This window comes from Salmo salar, chromosome ssa09 (genome assembly GCF_905237065.1).
Source record: "Salmo salar chromosome ssa09, Ssal_v3.1, whole genome shotgun sequence".
Lineage (NCBI taxonomy): Eukaryota > Metazoa > Chordata > Actinopteri > Salmoniformes > Salmonidae > Salmo > Salmo salar.
The window spans coordinates 126214561-126238144 of record NC_059450.1 but is presented as its reverse complement, the minus strand read 5'-3'; the positions used below and the strand labels follow the sequence as shown (position 1 = coordinate 126238144).

At 43.5% G+C, this 23584-nt stretch overlaps 1 protein-coding gene across 2 annotated transcripts in view; it reads left to right on the top strand.

Annotated features, from left to right (window-relative positions):
• LOC106612894 (neurobeachin) overlaps positions 1 to 23584 on the top strand; it is a 301033-nt gene that overhangs the window by 241203 nt on the left and 36246 nt on the right. For both annotated transcript variants that reach the window (XM_045724516.1, XM_045724515.1), the window contains exons 47-48: positions 18714 to 18854; positions 20067 to 20186. In XM_045724516.1, the coding sequence (XP_045580472.1) occupies positions 18714 to 18854; positions 20067 to 20186 (261 nt within the window). The remainder of the gene's footprint in view (positions 1 to 18713; positions 18855 to 20066; positions 20187 to 23584) is intronic.

The following is a 23584-nucleotide window of genomic DNA, read 5'->3' as shown; positions in this document are numbered from 1 at the left end:
GGTGAACAGGGAGTACAGTAGAGGGCTGAGCATGCACCCTTGTGGGGCCCCAGTGTTGAGGATCAGCGAAGTGGAGATGTTGTTTCCTACCTTCACCACCTGGGGGCAGCCCGTCAGGAAGTCCAGGACCCAATTGCACAGGGCGGGGTTGAGACTCAGGGTCTCAAGCTTAATGGTGAGCTTGGAGGGTACTATGGGTGCTATGGTGTTGAATGCTTATCTGTAGTCAATGAACAGCATTCTTACATAGGTATTGTCTAGATGGGATAGGGCAGTGTGCAGTGTGATGGCGATTGCATAGTCTGTGGACCTATTGGGGCGGTAAGCAAATTGAAGTGGGTCTAGGGTGACAGGTAAGGTGGAGGTGATAGGATCCTTGACTAGACTCTCAAAGCACTTCATGATGACAGAAGTGAGTGCTACGGGGTGATAGTCATTTAGTTCAGTTACCTTTGCATTCTTGGGTACAGGAACAATGGTGGCCTTCTTGAAGCATGTGGGGACAGCACACTGGGATAGGGAGAGATTGAATATATCCGTAAACACACCAGCCAGCTGGTCTGTGCATGCTCTGAGGACGTGGCTAGGGATGCCGTCTGGGCCGGCAGCCTTGCGAGGGTTAACACGTTTAAATGTCATACATTTGAGTATGACATTTAAACGTGTTGGAGAAGGAGAGCCCACTGTCCTTGGTAGCGGGCCGTGTCGTTGGCACTGTATTATCCTCGAAGCGGGCAAAGAAGGTGTTTAGTTTGTCTGGAAGCAAGACGTCGGTGTCCGCAACGTGTTTGGTTTTCCTTTTGTAGTCCGTGATTGTCTGTAGACCCTGCCATATACGTCTTGTGTCTGAGCCGTTGAATTGCGACTCTACTTTGTCTCTATACTAACTTCCAAGCATCTGCCTCTAAGCCTAGGAAGCTCTTTGCCACCTTCTCCTCCCTCCTGAATCCTCCTCCCCCTCCCCCCCCCCTCCTCCCTCTCTGCGGATGACTTCGTCAACCATTTTGAAAAGAAGGTCGACGACATCCGATCCTCGTTTGTTAAGTCAAACGACACCGCTGGTCCTGCTCACATTGCCCTACCCTATGCTTTGACCTCTTTCTCCCCTCTCTCTCCAGATGAAATCTTGCATCTTGTGACGGGCGGCCGCCCAACAACCTGCCCGCTTGACCCTATCCTCTTCTCCAGACCATTTCCGGAGACCTTCTCCCTTACCTCACCTCGCTCATCAACTCATCCTTGACCGCTGGCTACGTCCCTTCCATCCTCAAGAGAGCGAGAGTTGCACCCCTTCTCAAAAAACCTACACTCGATCCCTCCGATGTCAACAACTACAGACCAGTATCCCTTCTTTCTTTTCTCTCAAACTCTTCAACGTGCCGTCCTTGGCCAGCTCTCCTGCTATCTCTCTCAGAATGACCTTCTCGATCCAAATCAGTCAGGTTTCAAGGCTGGTCATTCAACTGAGACTGCTCTTCTCTGTGTCACGGAGGCCCTCCGCACTGCTAAAGCTAACTCTATCTCCTCTGCTCTCATCCTTCTAGACCGATCTGCTGCCTTTGATACTGTGAACAATTAGATCCTCCTCTCCACCCTCTCCGAGTTGGGTATCTCCGGCGCGGCTCACTCTTGGATTGCGTCCTACCTGACATGTCGCTCCTACCAGGTGGCGTGGCGTGAATCCGTCTCCGCACCACGTGCTCTCACCACTGGTGTCCCCCAGGGCTCAGTTCTAGGCCCTCTCCTATTCTCGCTATACACCAAGTCACTTGGCTCTGTCATATCCTCACATGGTCTCTCCTATCATTGCTACGCAGACGACACACAATTCATCTTCTCCTTTCCCCCTTCTGATAACCAGGTGGCGAATCGCATCTCTGCATGTCTGGCAGACATATCAGTGTGGATGACGGATCACCACCTCAAGCTGAACCTCGGCAAGACGGAGCTGCTCTTCCTCCCGGGGAAGGACTGCCCTTTCCATGATCTCGCCATCACGGTGGACATCTCCATTGTGTCCTCCTCCCAGAGTGCTAAGAGCCTCGGTGTGATCCTGGACAACACCCTGTCGTTCTCCGCTAACATCAAGGCGGTGACCTGATCCTGTAGGTTCATGCTATACAACATTCGCAGAGTACGACCCTGCCTTACACAGGAAGCGGCGCAGGTCCTAATCCAGGCACTTGTCATCTCCCGTCTGGATTACTGCAACTCCCTGTTGGCGGGGCTCCCTGCCTGTGCCATTAAACCCCTACAACTCATCCAGAACGCCGCAGCCCGTCTGGTGTTCAACCTTCCCAAGTTCTCTCATGCCACCCCACTCCTCCGCACACTCCACTGGCTTCCAGTTGAAGCTCGCATCTGCTACAAGACCATGGTGCTTGCCTACGGAGCTGTGAGGGGAACGGACCTCCATACCTTCAGGCTCTGATCAGGCCCTACACCCAAACAAGGGCACTGCGTTCATCCACCTCTGGCCTGCTCGCCCCCCTACCTCTGCGGAAGCACAGTTCCCGCCCAGCCCCGTCAAAACTGTTCACTGCTCTGGCACCCCAATGGTGGAACAAGCTCCCTCACGACACCAGGACAGCGGAGTCAATCACCACCTTCCGTAGACACCTGAAACCCCACCTCTTTAAGGAATACCTGGGATAGGATATAGTAATCCTTCTAACCCCCCCCCAAAAAAGATATAGATGTACTATTGTAAAGTGGTTGTTCCACTGGATATCATAAGGTGAATGCACCAATTTGTAAGTCGCTCTGGATAAGAGCGTCTGCTAAATGACGTAAATGTAAAAATGTAGCTTGTCAGATTGCCTTGCGGAGGGAATGACTGCTCTGTTTGTATTCTGCCATATTCCCAGTCGCCTTGCCATGGTTAAATGCGGTGGTACGCGCTTTCAGTTTTGCGCAAATGCTGCCATCTATCCACGGTTTCTGGTTAGGGTAGGTTTTAATAGTCACAGTGGGTACAGCATCTCCTGTACACTTCCTTATAAACTCATTCACCAAATCAGCATATATGTCGATATTATTCTCTGAGGCTACCGGGAACATATCCCAGTCCGCGTGATCAAAACAATCTTGAAGCGGGGATTCCGGTTGGTCAGACCAGCATTGAATAGTCCTTAGCACGGGGTACTTCCTGTTTGAGTTTCTGCCTAAAGGAAGGGAGGAGCAAAATTGAGTTGTGGTCAGATTTGCCGAAAGGAGGGCAGGGGAGGGCCTTGTATGCATCATGGAAGTTAGAATAACAAAGGTCCAGTGTTTTTCCAGTGCAAGTGCTACAGTCGATATGCTGTTAGAATTTATGTAGCCTTTTTCTATATTTTAATTTGTTAAAATCCCCAGCTACAATAAATGCAGCGTCAGGATATATGGTTGTCACGTATACTCCCTCTCCGGCCTCTAGGTCATCAGGCTGCTGATTATCCTGCACACCTGTCACCATCGCCTCGCGCACCAGCGCCTCATGACACTCACCTGGACTCATCACCTCCTTGAATATCTTCCTTATATCTGTCACTCCCCTTGGTTCTTTCCGCAGGTGTTATTGACTCTGTTTTCATGTTGGTGCGTTGTTTGTGTTACGTGTTTGTTTCATTTATTTTTTTAAACACTCACTCCCAGAACTTCCCGATTCTCAGCGCACATCGTTACAGAATAACACCTCACCTACGGGAAGCATCAGGTAGAGTTTTTTTTGTCAGAGTAAATGATGGGCTTTCATGCCTCCGCCGGATCACCAGGCTCCCCTGCCTCAGCCGGTCTGTCAGGTTCCCGTGCCCCAGCTGACTCGACAGGTTCCCGTGTCTCAGCTAGTGTGATAGGTTCCTGTGCCTTAGCTGGTGTGATAGGTTCCCGCGTATCAGCAGGAGTGACCGGTCCGCTCCTGATCCCCGAATTCGTCGTCTTTGACGCCTCCTGTGGCTGGAGCCGCGCGTCGGGGAGGGGGTACTGTCCCGTATACTCCCTCTCCGGCCTAAAGGTCATAACTAACTTTGTTATTCAGGGACCGGACATTAGCGAGTATATACTCGAGAGCAGTGGGGGGTGTGCGCGCATCCGAAGTCTGACTAGATGACCGCTCCTACTCCCTCTCCTCTGGTGGTGTTGTTTTGGGTCGGCCTCTGGAATCAGTTTAAATGCCCTGGGTGGTGCAGACAAAGGATCCGCTTCGAGAAAGTCATATTCCTGGTTGTAGTGCTGGTGAATTGACGCGGCTCTGATATCCAATAGTTATTCTCGGCATAAGATTTTCTGGGCTAACAATGTAAGAAATAATACATAAAAATCAACAAAAATACTGCAAAGTTTCCTAAGGACCAGAAGCGAGGCGCGAGGCAGCCCTGTCTGTCAACGGCATTTTAGAATAACCTAACAAAATGTGGAAAAGGGGAAGGGTCGCTACTCTATACTACTCCCTCCTTTCACTTGAGTACGCAGGGTCACTACACTACTATGCTGTATTTAACAGCATTTGTCTTCTCTGCTTAGTAACTAGTAGCAAATCCTATTGATGTTTTGAGTTTATTTTATTTTTACAGGGACAGTGCACATTAATCAACGTTTCAGTAAAAGTGCCGGTTTTAGCCAGCCGGCTAATTTTCAACCGCAGTCCCTGGGCAGGTTATTTAAAAACAATTACAATATAGACAATCATTGAGCAGTGAGCACATGCAGAGCAACATAGGACAAGCAAGATATAGCATACAAACAGAGCAACATAGGACAAGCAAGATATAGCATACAAACAGAGCAACATAGGACAAGCAAGATGTAGCATACAGACAGAACAACATAGAACAAAAAGCAACAAGACAAAATCCATAAAAGCAACAAAGGGTTTCCACACCTCACAAGCTACAGACAACAGACAACATGGAAAGCGGCAATACACAGCTAGGGATTATGTTCACACATCTGATTGACCTTTAGCCATGTCTTCATGCATTTTGTGAAAGTGTGATATGTGGTGCAGTTATGTGTGTCTGATGGCAGTGTATTCCAGACATGGTAAGCTCTCACAGAGAAAGCAGATCGACTAAAGGTGCTTTTCCTTAAGGGAACTATACAGTCACCTCTCATGGCAGACCTTGTGGATCTGCTGCCATATGTTTGGGTTTTCTCTTTAACAAAAATACTGAGTGGAGGGGGAGCCAGACCATTTAGGACCTTGAATACAAGACATGCGTCGGTGTATTGCACAAGATTTTCCCAACTCAGGAGCTCATGCTTTCTGAGGATGTAACAGTGATGATGGCTATTGGGTTTCCTATCAAGCACTTTGAGAGCCTGTTTGTAGACAGACTGAATAGGTTTTAATGTTGTACAGCAAGCTTGGGCCCAACTAGTCAAGCAGTATGTTAAGTGGGGGAGTATCATAGATTTTAAGTACAGTTTTGCTACCTCTGTAGTCAAACAATTTTGTATAAATCGTAAATTAGCTAGGTTGAATTTGGTTATTTGAATTACCTTTTTCACATGCTTTTTAAAAGAGAGGTTGGAATCAAGTATGATGCCAAGGTACTTAAAATCAGATACCACCTGGAGCTTCTCCCCTGACACAAAGACATCTGGCTCAGTAGCATCTGTTGCCCTCTTTGTGAAGAACATGCAAACTGTTTTTTTTCACATTGAGATGCAAACACGAGTAACGTGGACCATTACAGTAGTGAGTTCTTGTGCAGCTTGTTGTTTGCTCTTTGCATGCACATATCACTGTATCATCTGCATACATTTGAACTTCAGACAGAGGGCAGATCATTAATGTACAGGCTGAACAGGAGGGGCCCCAGTATTGACCCTTGGGGCATGCCCACATCATAGCTAAGAGTGGGCGACAGCTCATTGCTCACTATGACACACTGAGTTCTGCCTTCAAGGTATGATTTCATCTATCTCAAGGCATCGGGGGAAAAGTTGAACTTGGACAATTTTGTGATGAGAATCTCATGGTTAACAGTATCAAAAGCCTTCCTTAGGTCCAGAAACACAGCCCCAAAGTCCATCTTGGACTTCACATTTTCCAGAAGAAAGCAGTTAGCCGTTTCTGTGGAGTGTTTCGCTCTGAAGCCAAACTGCATGGAGTGTAATGTGAAGGGGCTGTTGTTGAGGTGGGCAATCAGTTGTTCTGCTACACACTTTTGAACAACCTTCGACACCACAGGTAGTACACTAATGGGCCTGTAGTTACTCACGTCAGCAGGGTCGCCGATTTAAAGATGGCCGTTATTATGGCCGACGTCCATACCCTTGGAAACACCCCCAGACCAATAGATGTGTTGGTGACCTTAGTAATAGTGACTCTTCGTAGTTTTTAAGAAAGGTAGAGTCCAGCCCAAACACATCTTTGGATTTAGAGTTCTTTATTGAGCTAATCACCTTGTTCACCTTTGACTCAGAAATCTCCCTTATGATGAAGACAGGTTCAGCGTCATTCACTAGCACTGAGCCCAAGAAACCAGTGGAGGGGTTCTGTGTCAGTACCCTGACAGAGTCAATAAAGTAGGAATTGAAGGCTATTGCTATTTCGACTGCATCCTGTGTTAGATTGTTATTCACCATGATTTCTAGTCTTTTTGCAGTGTTACTATGGTCTTTCCCTGTTAACATTTTTAGATCCTCCCAGATCAATTTAGAATTTCCCTTTGCCTCACCAATTATGTTAATAAAAAAGTTTGCCTTGGCCTGTCTGATTTCTTTCGTCACCTTATTTCTAAACATGGTAAACCTACGTCTGTCATGCTCTAATTTGGATTTTAGGGCTGTTTTTAGAGCATAATCTCGTTCTGACATCAATTTCCAAATTTCCCCATTTAGCCAAGGAAGAGTGCTCTTTTGGCCAGGTTTGGATTTGATTTTCTTTAGGAAACCATTTATTGTAGTCTGGATTGTGGATAGAAAAACCTGACTATCAGCTTCCACGTCTGTATAGGACAAGAGATCATTCCAGTTAATTCCATTAATTGCGTTTTCAGAATAGTTTAACTTCTCTAGGGTATGTGGGACAGTAGCGTCCCACCTCGCCAACAACCAGTGAAATAGCAGAGCACCAAATTCAAAACAACAAATCTCAATTCAAATTTCTCAAACATACAACTATTATACACCATTTTAAAGATAATCTTCTCGTTAATTCAACCACACTGTCCAATTTCAAAAAGGCTTTACGGCAAAAGCATAGCATTAGATTATGTTAGGACAGCACCTAAACAAGAAAAACCACACAGCCATTTTCCAAGCAAGGAGAGGCGTCACAAAAACCAGAAATACAGCTAAAATTAATCACTAACCTTTGATGATTTTCATCAGATGGCACTCATAGAACTTCATGTTACACAATACATGCATGTTTTGCTTGATGAAGTTCATATTTATATCCAAAAACCCCATTTTACATTGGCGTGTAATGTTCAGAAATGTTTTGCCTCCAAAACCGCCGGTGAATGAGCACATCAATTTACAGAAATACTCATCATAAACTTTGATAAACGATACAAGTGTTATGCACAGAATTATAGATACACTTCTCCTTAATGCAACCGCTGTGTCAGATTTGAAAAAGCTTTGCGGCGAAAGCAAACTTTGCAATAATCTGAGTACAGCGCTCAGACATCAAAACAAGCCATACAGATACCCGCCATTTTGGAGTCAACCGAAGTTAGGAATAACATTATAAATATTGACTTACCTTTGATGATCTTCATCGGAATGCACTCCCAGGAATCCCAGTTCCACAATAAATGTTCGTTTTGTTAGATAAAGTTCATCTTTATGTCCAAATACCTCCATTTTGTTTGCGCATTCAGTCGAGTAATCAGACGAAAAGTCAAAAAACGTATATTACAGTTCGTAGAAACATGCCAAACGATGTAAAGAATCAATCTTTAGGATGGTTTTATCATAAATCTTCCATAATATTCCAACCGGACGATTCCTTTGTCTTCAGAAATGAAAAGGAACACACCTAACTCTCACGGGAGCGCACATGATTGAGCTCATGTCATTTTCTCAGTCATCTGATTCCAAGCGCTCTTATTCTCTCCCCATTCACAGTAGAAGCATGAAGCAACATTCTAAAGACTGTTGACATCTAGTGGAAGCCTTAGGAAGTGCAAAATGACCACACAGACACTGTATATTAGATAGGCAATCACTTGAAAAACTACAAACCTGGTTGGATTTTCCTGGTTGGATTTTTCCTCAGGTTTTTGCCTGCCATATGAGTTCTGTTATACTCACAGACATCATTCAAACATTTTTAGAAACTTCAGATTGTTTTCTATCAAAATAATATGCATATCCTACCTTCTGGGCTTGAGTAGCAGGCAGTTTACTACGGGCACGCTTTTCATTCGGACGTCAAAATTCTGCCCCCTACCCAAGAGAGGTTTTAGTTCACTCCTAGGTGTTCTTAGTTGATCCGGCTTTCTAACAGTAGAGAGGTTAAACCTGCTCTTAGACAGCTTTCTAGCTATAAGTGTCTGATTATGATCAGATAGCCCAGTAACCATATTGAATGATTTAGTCACTCTCTCTGGTTTATTACTGAACACCACATCAATCTGTGTTTTAGAGCAACAAGTCACCCTGGTTGGCCCTTTAACTAGCTGTGTAAGGTCAAAGGTATTAGTGATCCGTTTGAGGGTTTTCCTACAAGACTCATAATTAATATTAAAATCTTCCATTAAGATGACCTCTTTCCCAAAATCACATTCCCTAAGCATGTTATTAAACTGATCAAAAAACACACTTTTGGTGGAAGGTGGTCTATACATTCCAATAAGGGTAAAAGACATTTAACGTTCAGGCCAATACATTCTAGTTCATTATCACATGACCACTCAATATGTTTACATCGGATATGTTCTTTAATGTAAATCATCAGACCCCCTCCTCTTCCTTCAATTCTGTCTCTCCTGAAAACATTGTAGCCAGGCACAATCAAAGCAGCACATGGAGAGTTTTTATGGAGCCATGTCTCTGAGAGGCAGAAGAAGTCAAGGTTGGAGTCTGTGAGTAGATGTTGAATTTGATCACTTTTTGGAATGACACTACAAATGTTCAAGTGCCCCCCTAGTAGTCCCTTGGGCTTAGCTCGTGGGTCCCAGATGACTCGAGAGTGATTGACACATTGAAAAAAGTTGCATTTTCTGTGTTTTCTGAATTTTGTTAACTCTTAAAAGAGTTAACACATTTTTTTGCTGAAAAGTTTATTTATGTCGTAGCAAAGGTTAGCAATGTTGCTAGCTAGCTGCACATCCAAACTCTCATAGACAACTCTGGAGATTTAGTGGTGCTAGTCGTGCATATCACCCTTTACTGTATCTGTCAGGGCTTTCAGAAGGATCGGACCAATACGCAGCGTGATCGTAGTTCCACATCTTTTATTAAACAATAAACTTGAAATACAAAAACAAGAAAGCCGTGACGCAGAGCAGGCATACACTACTCACAAAATAAATCACCCACAAAACACCAGTGGGACAAACATCAACTTAAAAATGGCCTCCAATTAGAGACAACGACAACCAGCTGCCTCTAATTGGAGGTCATGCCAAACTAACCTAGAAATACAAAACAAGAAACTAAACATAGAAATACGAAAACGGACAAACACCCCCTGTCACGCCCTGACCTACTCTACCATAGAAAATAACAACTTACTATGGTCAGGACGTGACAGTATCAGTGTTTTATAGACTGCTACCGAACTTCAGAAAACCTACACCATGAGAGAAACCACCCGAACGAAGAACACTGAAGAACTAGATTGTAGCTGTTCAAGATGCTTCTTCTGACAAGCCCAGAGAGATAACAAGTGTGACACTTCCTGCACTGTACTATGATGTAATTTCCTTTGAAATATAAAATGCAGTATGTGTGTCTCCTTGGGAGTTAGCCTAGATATTACCACACGAACTGCAGAACTCTCTCTTTCTCTGTGTTTCACACACTCACAAACACATACACACACAGACGCTCCTCTTGGATCCTCCACTTTGGGGTCTCTACTCTCTGCAGTCAGAGAATGATCCTAATTACATGTGATGAGTGGTTTATCTAGTGTAGCATGTGACAGCCCTATAATCCAGCAGCTAGGTTTGATCATGTCTTGTTTGGTGGTGGAGGTAGGTATCACTAGGTCAGGTGTTATTTATGGGAGTGAACTCAGAAGGAGCTAAATGCAGAGCTGTCTAAAGCACTTGTTTTTATTGTCTCCTTATCATGTCCTGTATTTACATAATCACATGATAAAATGTGATTACTGTGTGTTAAAGGAATGGTAGAGGATAAGGTTTGTTGTCACTATTCTACTCCACTAACCAGCTACGGAAGGGGGTCCCATATGGCACCCTATTCCCTATGTACTGTAGTGCACAACTTTTGACCAGGGCCCTATATCCCCATCTCCCACCTAGTATCTATTTTAGCACATTAGCTTGCTAACATTAGCATCCAACATTAGCATTGATAGTTCCATCAACCTTAGGTAAATGAGTTGTTAGTACAATCAACACACTTGACATGCCTGGTTGCTTTAAAGTGTGTTTATGTCAAGAAATCAATAAAATATCACATTGTAGCAAAGTTATCTAGGTAGCTAGCTGTCGCACATCAAGAACAGAGAAGGTCAGAGTACAGCCAGAAATGGATGTTGTCTTGTTTGCGTGAACTAGCCAAACATTTTTTGTTACCCAAATGGACCCTGGTCAAAAGTAGCATAAAATATAGGGAATAGGGCGCCAGGTTGCTGGTGCTGCATGCATGTGAAAGGCTTAGAGCTTAGAACGCTCTTATGGCCACTTAAGACCCAACACTATCTACCATGTTAACAGCTTTTTAATGTCTTACTAATGAGCTAGTTTAGCAGGCTAAAGCCCCCATATCTTTTTATAGGCTAAGAGCTGTCTGTGAGGGTGACAGAGGAAGCCGATAAGATGTAATGGACAAGACACACCATAACCAACATTAGCTGTTCGCAGTAGATCACCTTCTGTGTGTCGAGGAACGGTGGCGAATTAACATGTAGAATAGTCTGGAAATGAACAGAAAATGACAGCAGATGTTATGTGGTCAGAGGCGATATGACTTCCATCTGCTGTTTTTAACTGCTTGTCGGTGAGGTTTTGTCCTTAAGATACAACATCCGTCCTGCTGCTGGGTTTAGTGGAAATATTCATATTGACAGTCTCTCTGTATTTGGGGTTCTTGGCTAGCTATGAGACCACGTTAGCTCTGAGACCATGTAGGCTATGAGACCATGTTAGCTATGAGACCATGTTAGCTATGAGACCATGTTAGCTATGAGACCACGTTAGCTCTGAGACCACGTTAGCTCTGAGACCACGTTAGCTCTGAGACCACGTTAGCTCTGAGACCATGATAGCTATGAGACCACGTTAGCTATGAGACCACGTTAGCTGTGAGACCATGTTTTTTTTGTAGCTTCCATCAATGTAATTGTCTGCATCACTTCCAATCCCCCATATATTGTTTTGCAAATATATACAGTACCTGTCAAAAGTTTAGACACACCTAATCATTGCAGGGTTTTTCTTTATTTTTACTATTTTCTACATTTATTTGGGCTGCAATTTCTGAGGCTGGTAACTCTAATGAACTTATCCTCTGCAGCAGAGGTAGCTCTTGGTCTTCCTTCCTGCCGGTCCTCATGAGAGCCAGTTTCATTACAGCGCTTGATGATTTTTGCAACTGCACTTGAAGAAACGTTCAAAGTTCTTGAAATTGTTCTGATTGACTGACCTTCATGTCTTAAAGTAATGATGGACTGTCGTTTCTCTTTGCTTATTTGAGCTGTTCTTGCCATAATATGGACTTGGTCTTTTAACCTCTCTAGGGTATGTGGGACGAAATCGTCCCACCTACTCAACAGCCAGTGGAATCCCGTGGCGCGTTATTCAAATACCTTAGAAATGCTATTACTTCAATTTCTCAAACATATGACTATTTTACACCATTTTAAAGACAAGACTCTCGTTAATCTAACCACACTGTCCGATTTCAAAAAGGCTTTACAACGAAAGCAAAACATTAGATTATGTCAGCAGAGTACCCAGCCAGAAATAATCAGACACCCATTTTTCAAGCTAGCATATAATGTCACATAAACCCAAACCACAGCTAAATGCAGCACTAACCTTTGATGATCTTCATCAGATGACAATCCTAGGACATATGTTATACAATACATGCATGTTTTGTTCAATCAAGTTCATATTTATATCAAAAAACAGCTTTTTACATTAGCATGTGACGTTCAGAACTAGCATACCCGCCGCAAACTTCCGGTGAATTTACTAAATTACTCACGATAAACGTTCACAAAAAACATAACAATTATTTTAAGAATTATAGCTACAGAACTCCTTTATGCAATCGCTATGTCCGATTTTAAAATAGCTTTTCGGCAAAAGCACATTTTGCAATATTCTGAGTAGATAGCTATCCCGTGATGGCTGGGCTATTTAGACACCCACCAAGTTTGGCCCTCACCAAACTCCGATTTACTATTCGAAAAATTTGATTACCTTTGCTGTTCTTCGTCAGAATGCACTCCCAGGTCTTCTACTTCAATAACAAATGTTGGTTTGGTTCAAAATAATCCATAGTTATGTTCAAATATCCTCTGTTTTGTTCGTGCGTTCAAGACACTATCCGCAGGGTGACGAAGGGTGACGCGCCCGACGCGTTTCGTGACAAAACATTTCTAAATATTCCATTACCGTACTTCGAAGCATGTCAACCGCTTTTTAAAATCAATTTTTATGCGATTTTTCTCGTAAAAAAGCGATAATATTCCGACCGGGAAACCCTGTTTTAGTTCAAAGACGAAAAAATAAAAACATGGTGTCGCCTCGTGCACGCGCCTCAGTCTCATTGTTCTCTGATCGACCATTATCCAAATGCGCTAGTGTTTTTCAGCCAGGGCCTGCAAAGACATCATTCACCGGTTTGCCGCCTTCTGAGAGCCTATGGGAGCCGTAGGAAGTGTCACGTTACAGCAGAGATCCTCAGTTTTCAAAAAAGAGAGTGTAGAAGCCCAAGAAATGGTCAGACAGTCCACTTCCTGTAAGGAATCTTCTCAGGTTTTTGCCTGCCATATGAGTTCTGTTATACTCACAGACACCATTCAAACAGTTTTAGAAACTTTAGGGTGTTTTCTATCCAAAGCCAATAATTATATGATTATTCTAGTTTCTGGGCAGTAGTAATAACCAGATTAAATCGGGTACGTTTTTTATCCGGCCGTGCAAATATTGCCCCCTACCCTAGAGAGGTTAACCTCTCTAGGCTAGGCGGGATGAATTCGTCCCACCTACGTAACAGCAACTGCTATCCTGTGGCGCGATTTTCAAAACCTTAAAAATCCTATTACTTCAATTTCTCAAACATATGACTATTTTACAGCCATTTAAAGACAAGACTCTCGTTAATCTAACCACACTGTCCGATTTCAAAAAGGCTTTACAACGAAAGCAAAACATTAGATTATGTCAGCAGAGTACCAAGCCAGAAATAATCAGACACCCATTTTTCAAGCCAGCATATAATGTCACCAAAACCCAGAAGACAGCTAAATGCAGCACTCACCTTTGATGATCTTCATCAGATGACAACCCTAGGACATTATGTTATACAATACATGCATGTTTTGTTCAATCAAGTTCATATTTATATCAAAAACCAGCTTTTTACATTAGCATGTGACGTTCAGAACTAGCATACCCCCCGCAAACTTCCGGGGAATTCGCTAACATTTTACTAAATTACTCACGATAAACGTTCACAAAAAGCATAACAATTATTTTAAGAATTATAGATACAGACCTCCTCTATGCACTCGATATGTCCGATTTTAAAATAGCTTTTTGGTGAAAGCACATTTTGCAATATTCTAAGTACATAGCCCAGGCATCACGGGCTCGCTATTTAGACACCCGGCAAGTTTAGCACTCACCATAATCATATTTACTATTATAAAAGTTTGATTACCTTTTGTTGTCTTCGTCAGAATGCACACCCAGAACTGCTACTTCAATAACAAATGTTGGTTTGGTCCAAAATAATCCATCGTTATATCCGAATAGCGGCGTTTTTGTTCGTATGCGTTCCAGACACTATCCGAAATAGTAAAGAAGTGTCACGCGCATGGCGCAATTCGTGACAATAAAATTCTAAGTATTCCATTACCGTACTTCGAAGCATGTCAACCGCTGTTTAAAATCAATTTTTACGACATTTTTCTCGTACAAAAGCGATAATATTCCGACAGGGAATCTCCTTTTCGGCAAACAGAGGAAAAAAATCCCAAAGGCGGGGGCGGTCGGGGTCACGAGCATAAGCCCAGTGTCCCTTGATCGGCCACTTGAGAAAGGCGATAATGTGTTTCAGCCTGGGGCTGGAATGACGACATTCTGTTTTTTCCCGGGCTCTGAGCGCCTATGGACGACGTGGGAAGTGTCACGTTAGAGCAGAGATCCTTAGTAAATGATAGAGATGGAAAAGAAGTTCAAGAATGGTCAGACAGGCCACTTCCTGTAAAGGAATCTCTCAGGTTTTGACCTGCCATTTGAGTTCTGTTATACTCACAGACACCATTCAAACAGTTTTAGAAAATGTAGGGTGTTTTCTATCCATATGTAATAAGTATATGCATATTCTAGTTACTGGGTAGGAGTGGTAACCAGATTAAATCGGGTATGTTTTTTATCCAGCCGTGTCAATACTGCCCCCTATCCTAAACAGGTTAACGAGAGTCTTGTCTTTAAATGGCTGTAAAATAGTCATATGTTTGAGAAATTGAAGTAATAGGATTTTTAAGGTTTTGAAAATCGCGCCACAGGCTGGCAGTGGCTGTTACGTAGGTGGGACGAATTCGTCCCGCCTAGCCTAGAGAGGTTAAAAAACTATATATATCTTCATTTCCATCATTAACAATTAATATGGCAACATTTTTAAATATAACATATATTTTGATTTATTTAACACTTTTTTGGTTACTACATGATTCCATATGTGTTATTTCATAGTTTTGATGTCTTCACTATTCTACAATGTAGACAATAGTAAAAATAAAGAAAAAACCCTTGAATGAGTAGGTGTGTCCAAACCATTAAAAAGTACCATAGTAATTGAGTGTCCATGATATTTGCATTGCAACTAAGTAACCCTCCAATTGTTCTCCACTATTACACTCTCTATAGCCCCTCCCCATCCCAAGTTGGGTTGTCATCCCAGTGACCAGCAGGCCAACCCCGTCCCCCCGGATCACTAGGGCCCCTGAGAGGCCAGGACCCATCCTTTGAAAAGAGTGCACGGTGCCACCCACAGAACAGAAGCAGATCAACCACTAAAAGCATTTCCAATGCTCTCCCCAAATTTGCTTTATATATATATAGCTATTAAAAAACTATATATATATATATATCTTTATTTCCGTCATTAACAATTAATATGGCTAATAATGTCGACAGTTCAATCAAAGGATTATTACCTATAACCAGGATTTCCATTGCATTACATTTTTGTCAAGCAATTATTATTTTAGCAAAAATTGATTGTGATTCATCCTATATTGTCTCTTACATCCTTACCCCCTAGCAACAGATGTGGGACACACACACACACACACACTCAACCCCTTTTCCCATAATCAACCATAAGCTCAGATGCTCAACGGTTGTTACATCCCAGAGCACCAACTCAAGAAAGGACTTGATTTATGAATGGATATACAGTTACAGCTGTTTGAGAAAGCATGCAAAATTGAGCAAAATTGGCAAAAATTGGGAGATATCACCAATGTCAAGTCCTCGATGATGGAGATCAGCTACACCACTTTCCCCTGAAACACACACACACTGGTCCCTTGTTGTGACCATTTTCCCAAGCGTCTCTGTGCAGTCAGACCATTGATTATTTTGTGCATCCAGGGTCACAATAATATGCCCCCTCTCTGATTGTCCGAGTGTGACCCCCTTCCCACGGGTTACTGCAACTAGTGTTGCCAGCACTGCCACTACCTGGGTGGGGGTACCCCCACCGGGAGCCATACCGGCTACCTACAAGGTCGTAAACGTTCTCATTAGCAGCTTTGAGAATTTCCTTGTATTTTATTCTCTCCCATCAGGGGGCTCTGGCTTTGTAGGACCAACCCTGCCAGGCAGGCTCAGAATCTTGAAGGGACTGTGCTGCTCTAGTCGGGCTCTATCCACATTCCTCTTTCTGTTTTGGCTGCAAATAGGCAACTTACAGTATGCCCGTAAAACAGATAAGGACTTTAGTGTATGGGTCACTCAGGTGGGTGTCTAGGGTATAGGCTTTGGGACCGTTCCATCATGATAGGACAATAAATTATGTATATATTTTTTAATAATGTGTCCCTCATCCTCACAAAATTGAAAGCTCTCTCTCGCAACCCCTGCTCACAGACACACGTTGGTTCTGGGATATGCAACCGTTTCCTTTCTCACTCACTTAACACCACACTTTTCCAAACACAAAAAACACACACCGCCCCTTTCATCACAATACATCCACACATACCCATGTACTGTGCCTTCTATGTCTACTGTGTTTTTATCTCCACCATGTTGAGTACTTTTGTGTTCCAATTCGTTATATTTTAAGTATTATTTTACTATTTATCCTTTCTTCTATTGCCGTCTTATCCCTTTATAAAATACAATAAATGGAAATTTAAATAATTATTTTACAACATTCCCTATCTTGAATGGTATAGTGTAGTTGTAGTTCATTTAACAATTGTTTCATTTTATTGCTTTTCTATCTATTTTTTTAAATTATTATTACATTCTCTATCATGGCTACTATTTGGCGTACCATTATTCGACTCCTCTATGAGAACTTTGTAATTTTTAGAATAGCCATGGAGTGAGCAGTCTGTGTCTCGGAACATTTGGTTGTCAATATACAACTTATCGACTATGAGAGCTACATGCATCCCTTTTAATCTATTCTCCTTGAAGATTGGGTACAGAACAGGTTAGCTGTGAGACCACATTAGCTGTGAGACCACATTAGCTGTGAGACCACGTTAGCTGTGAGACCACGTGAACTGTGAGACCACGTTAGCTATTATACCACGTTAGCATTGAGACCACGTTAGCATTGAGACCACGTTAGCATTGAGACCACGTTAGCTGTGAGGCCATGTTATCTGTGAGACCATGTTAGCAATGAGGCCGTGTTAGCTGTGAGACCGTGTTAGCTGTGAGACCGTGTTAGCTGTGGGACATGTTAGCTGGCTGTCAGAACCGGGTTGAAACCCAGTCTGTCCTATTATCTGTCTGTGCTGTCCAGCTGCAGCTATGATTGGGCTAAGATGACTGAGACCAGCTTGGTTCCTCCTGGATGTTTACTAGCATGTCTGACTTCCTGTAGCCCACAGCCCAATCACAGCTGGCCCCATACGTCACATGACAGCCTATTATCACCCCGTAAATCTCAGCACATCTCAATAAACTTCTCTTTCATTCTCTCTCATCGTGCTAACATCGATGTGGACGGTCATTACGTTGGAGGGGAAAGAAACGTAGAAGGAAACCAGACGTGACCAGTTGGTTTGGAGTGAGAGGGTTGAGCGCTAGTCATTCCTACTAATGCCATGTGTTCTGTGCCTCATAGAGGGAGCTATGGGCTGTTGGAACATAATGAAAATGACAAGAAAGTCTGGCTGCATCTCATATGGAAGCCTATGCACTATATGTCCAGGGCCTCCTGGTCAAAACTAGTGCACTATATAGGGAATTGAATTTCATTTGGAAAGCAGCTTTTTGTGTTGTAACACTCTCATACCTCTAGTCACGGGGATACTGGAGTACCGGCACAGTCTTAATGATTTGATATTAAAGTTATTTTATTTTTAGTCGTTGGTCTCTCCACTAGCTGCAGCTGGTCTGAATCAAGGGCTTTGTTGGGGTAGATTTCCCATGATTCCTGTGGTCAATCCGAGACACGGATACACACCCTCCCCCACTGACCAATAGCACTGAGTGTATTAACATTGACTGCCAATATACCTTCAATGGCTGCCTGTTGGCCAGGGTGATTGAGAAGGCAGAGAAAACCATTTATCCTCCAGTACATGTATTTTAATGGCTAATTAGATTGTCTTAGAAACACATGAGAAAGCAAAGGCTTGGGACCCAGAGTGAGTCTCAGTGTCATAATATTGGCGTAGGGCACGTCACAAATGGCATCATTTTACCCACATAGTTAGTGGCATCCTATTACCCAAAGGTAGTGCGCTATATTGGGAATGGGTTGCTATTTGGGACCCAGAATGAGTCTCGGCGTAATACAGAGATTCTGGGATCCAGAGTGTAATATTGACTTGGCTTCTGTTCCTGTGTTATGGTGGAAGTATGAAACATGCTATCAAAGATCAGCATTTGGGTTGTAAAGTCTCATATTTCTTGTTTTACCCATTGACTAGGTACGTAATTACTGTAATATCAATAGCAGGCCTTACTAAACTCTTGTGGCCTTTTTTTAACATGACAACATGGCTGGCCATATAAAATTGTCCCATTTGGTTCGGGGGCCTTGTGTTTGACAACACTGATCTAGGAGCTGTCTGTCTGCTAAGTCTTTAAAATCAGTTATATACTGAACATCATACTCTATCTACTGTATGTACGTAACTTCTGTTTCTCCCTCAGCCAATCGGAGCGTTGAACCCGAAGCGTGCAGTATTCTACGCAGAGCGCTATGAGACCTGGGAAGAGGACCAGACACCCCCATATCACTACAACACCCACTACTCCACCGCTAACTCCACCCTGCTCTGGCTGCTCAGGATAGTACGTACTCTGTACCCCATCTACCCAATACCCTATTCCCTGTACCTGGAAAAGGGGTGGTTAATCAAACAAATATATAGGTTCATTATCATTTCTACACTTTCTATCTGATTTTAGACTTGTGGAGACAGACGTTATTAATTTTTTATCCAAAATACTATTTTGTAAATGGCAGCTAGTACAGTAAGTTAGTTAGATATTGAGTCACACAGTCCACACAGTTGAAAGCACATTGATACCACCTAGTGTTTAGTAAATACCAGTGGAATCTAAATTGTGAGATATAGGGTTACCCCTCCTGGGGTTTGTCCATATCTGATATGTTAGGCAGCTCGTTAATTGGAGAAAGCTTGATGGGGAGATAGAAGCACCCCCCTGTCCTCCCTTTGCCTGCCACTCTCCCCCTCCTCTCTGCTTCTCCTCCCTACATCCCTCCATCAGAACACTGTCTCCGTCTCAGACTGGGAACACCACATACAGTATCAGCAAATTAGCACCGTTGCTCCCAGCTACCAGGAAGCACAGTAATTAATACTCCCTAAGGCATTGTGGGTAATGTACAGTAGGGGAGGACAGACAGACAGACAGACACTAGTCTGGCACAGGAACATCAGATATACAGACACAGAAACACATCATTGATAAAGAGGTCAGTGGAACTCAACCCAAACAATGGAAATGCCATGGAAACGCGTGAAGGAAAGATCCTGAATCTCCTCATTGCCCCCCAGCAAAATTATTCTACATTTAGGCTATTGTTTATATGTGTTTTGTGTGCTTCTAAATGTTATGCAGCCAAAGTCAGACTTTACTAATCACATTGTGTGCCTGTGACAATACATGACAATACATGACAATACATGACGGATTTGACAAATATTCACTTTGTTAGATCAGATTTGTCGAATGTGCACCAATCTGGCATCCTTCTATCCCCCGCGGTCTGCGTTCCATTGACCTCTTTACTGCATCTAGGGTTCCAATAAGAGACATTCTCATTGCCCTTATCTCTGTCACAACCAGTAGAATTCAGCCATTAGCTGTCCTTAGGGGACTAGAAATTATTCATTCTGAACATGCAATAGAAAATCTAGTTCACTGACAGTATGGTTTGGTATGGTGGTGTTATCTGTGTTCTGATATTTGTGTTTGTTTGTGTGTGTCCAAACATCCTTTGCTCAACATAAAATGTATGTATGTTTATTCTTGCAGGAACCTTTCACCACGTTCTTCCTGAATGCTAACAACAACAAGTTTGACCATCCAGACCGGACCTTCTCAGCCATCAACCGCTCCTGGAGGCACTGCCAGAGAGACACCTCAGACGTCAAGGTGTGTGTCTTTGTGTCGCTGTGTGTATGTGCGTGCGTGTGTGGGTGTGTGGGTGCGTGTCCATGAAACACCCTCTGCTCAGTGTAAAATGCTCTGTATCTACAGTGGGTCTGATGCATTCCCTGTTCATCGGTATTCAACCCAGAAGGAAACGTCACAATAAAACATATACCATGAATTATAAATAACACTGTGCTCAAACTCTGAGGAACAGAGACATGGTACACAGTGAATAACTAAAGCACTTACAAATACATACTTGATTTATCGCTTATATGAAAAAAACATTACTTTAAAAACAAAGGAGTGCTGTACTGTATGTGAACAAAGGCTGAAGACAAAGAAAGAAAGAAATCCTCTCCTTCCTTCCTCAGAGGAGCAGTCAGAGGATATCTCCCAAATGGCTCCCTATGGGTCCTGGTCCAAAGTAGTGCACTATATAGAGAATGGGGTGCCATTTGGGATGCAGACAGAGGAACGCTGAACCACCACAGCCACTCTGTAACACAGCGGGAACAGCTCTGACCTCAAAGTGTCAGATATTTCTAGAACACCCCGTGTCGGGTTAGTGTTGCCCCAGGCAATTAATAAAGCATTAATGACAAAAGCTATTTAAAATGTAGTGTTTTATGTCCGGACAGGGCTTTTCCTGGGCTCGGCTTGGGGAGGAGGGGGAGAGAGCAGCACACCAGCTAACATGCCCTGTTAACAAATACATTCTACTTTAAACTACTTGTATGTCTGTCTGTCTGTTGAAACACACAGAACATGGCTGCTGGTCTATCAGCACGAAGGAGAGAGTGACAACATATTACAACAGCAGCTGTGTTTCATTATTCTGCTAAATTGTTTTACCTACACACCAATCAAATCAAATCAAATGTATTTATATAGCCCTTCTTACATCAGCTGATATCTCAAAGTGCTGTACAGAAACCCAGCCTAAAACCCCAAACAGCAAGCAATGCAGGTGTAGAAGCACGGTGGCTAGGAAAAACTCCCTAGAAAGGCCAAAACCTAGGAAGAAACCTAGAGAGGAACCAGGCTCTGAGGGGTGGCCAGTCCTCTTCTGGCTGTGCAGGTTGGAGATTATAACAGAACATGGCCAAGATGTGCAAATGTTCATAAATGACCAGCATGGTCAAATAATAATAATCACAGTAGTTGTCGAGGGTGCAACAAGTCAGCACCTCAAGAGTAAATGTCAGTTGGCTTTTCATAGCCGATCATTGAGAGTATCTCTAACGCTCCTGCTGTCTCTAGAGAGTTGAAAACAGCAGGTCTGGGACAGGTAGCACGTCCGGTGAACAGGTCAGGGTTCCATAGCCACAGGCAGAACAGTTGAAACTGGAGCAGCAGCACGGCCAGGTGGACTGGGGACAGCAAGGAGTCATCATGCCAGGTAGTCCTGAGGCATGGTCCTAGGGCTCAGGTCCTCCGAGAGAGAGAGAGAAAGAAAGAGAGAAAGAGAATTAGAGAGAGCATACTTAAATTCACACAGGACACCGGATAAGACAGGAGAAATACTCCAGATATAACAGACTGACCCTAGCCCCCCGACACATAAACTACTGCAGCATAAATACTGGAGGCTGAGACAGGAGGGGTCAGGAGACACTGTGGCCCTATCCGATGATACCCCCGGACAGGGCCAAACAGGCAGGATATATCCCCACTCACTTTGCCAAAGCACAGCCCCCACACCACTAGAGGGATATCTTCAACCACCAACACACTCAGTTCTACCTACATACACAGTTCTACCGACATACAGTGCATTCAGAAAGTATTCCGCCCCCTTGACTTTTCCACATTTTGTTACATTACAGCCTCATCCTAAAATTTACAAAATTATTGTTTCCTCATCAATCTACACACAATACCCCATACTGACAAGGCAATTTGTTGTTGTTGTTCTGTTGTTTTATATAAAAAAAACATAAATACCTTATTTACATAAGTATTCAGACCCTTTTCTATGAGACTCGAAATTGATCCTCCTTGAGATGTTTCTACCACTTGATTGGAGTCCACCTGTGGTAAATTCAATTGATTGGACATGATTTGGAAAGGCACACACCTGTCTACATAAGATCCCACAGTTGACAGTGCTATTCAGAGCAAAAACCAAGCCATGAGGTCGAAGGAATTGTCCGTAGAGCTCCGAGACAGGATTGTGTCGGGAGAACCTTCCAGAAGGACAACCATCTCTGCAGCACTCCACCAATCAGGCCTTTATGGTAGAGTGGCCAGACTGAAGCCACTCCTCAGTAAAAGGCACATGACAGCCCGCTTGGAGTTTGCCAAAAGGCACCTAAAGGACTCTCAGACCATGAGAAACAAGATTCTCTGCTGTGATGAAACTAAGATTGAACTCTTTGGCCTGAATGCCAAGCGTCACATCTGGAGGAAACCTGGCTCCATCCCTAAGGTGAAGCATGGTGGTGGCAGCATCATGTGGTGGGGATGTTTTTCAGTGGCAGGGACTGGGAGACTAGTCAGGACAGAGGGAAAGAGATCCTTGATGAAAACCTGCTCCAGAGCGCTCAGGACCTCAGACTGGGGCGAAGGTTCTCCTTCCAACAGGAGAGCGACCCTAGCACACAGCCAAGACAAAGCAGGAGTGGCTTCAGGACAAGTCTCTGAATGCCTTTGAGTGGCAGTTCTCCTTACATACACAGAGTTCTACCTACATACACACAGTTTTACGTATGTGCACAGTTTTACGTATGTACACACAGTTACCTACATACACATGGTTATACTTATGCACACAGTTACCTACATACACATGGTTATACTTATGCACACAGTTACCTACATACACATGGTTATACTTATGCACACAGTTACCTACATACACATGGTTATACTTATGCACACAGTTACCTACATACACATGGTTATACTTATGCACACAGTTACCTACATACACATGGTTATACTTATGCACACAGTTACCTACATACACAAAGTGTTACCTACATAATGACAAAGCGTACAGGACTGGGGGGAGTGGGAGGGGGGCCTTAACAGCGGTGAGCTGACCACCTACAAGAGCAAGTCAATGTCGAGAGACCTCATACCAGCATCCCCCGCTCCACTCATTCCACCCTCCCCCTTCACAATACATGTTTTTTAAGTGTTGTGCGTGCGTGCGTGTGTGTGTGTGTGTGTTTGTGTGTGTGTGTGTGTGTGTCATGCGCGTGCATGCCTGCATGCGTGTGTGAAAGAGGGTGAGGCAGACTTGTCTGTGAGTAGTCAACCGTCCCAGTAACCCCCCAGAACGTTGCCAGTGTGTCACCTGAAGGGACCCAGCAGCATTTAATATAGCTAATGCTATGGAGGCTGTTAGCTAACAGGCTATCTATGGAGGCTGTGTGATTGACTTGTTAAGC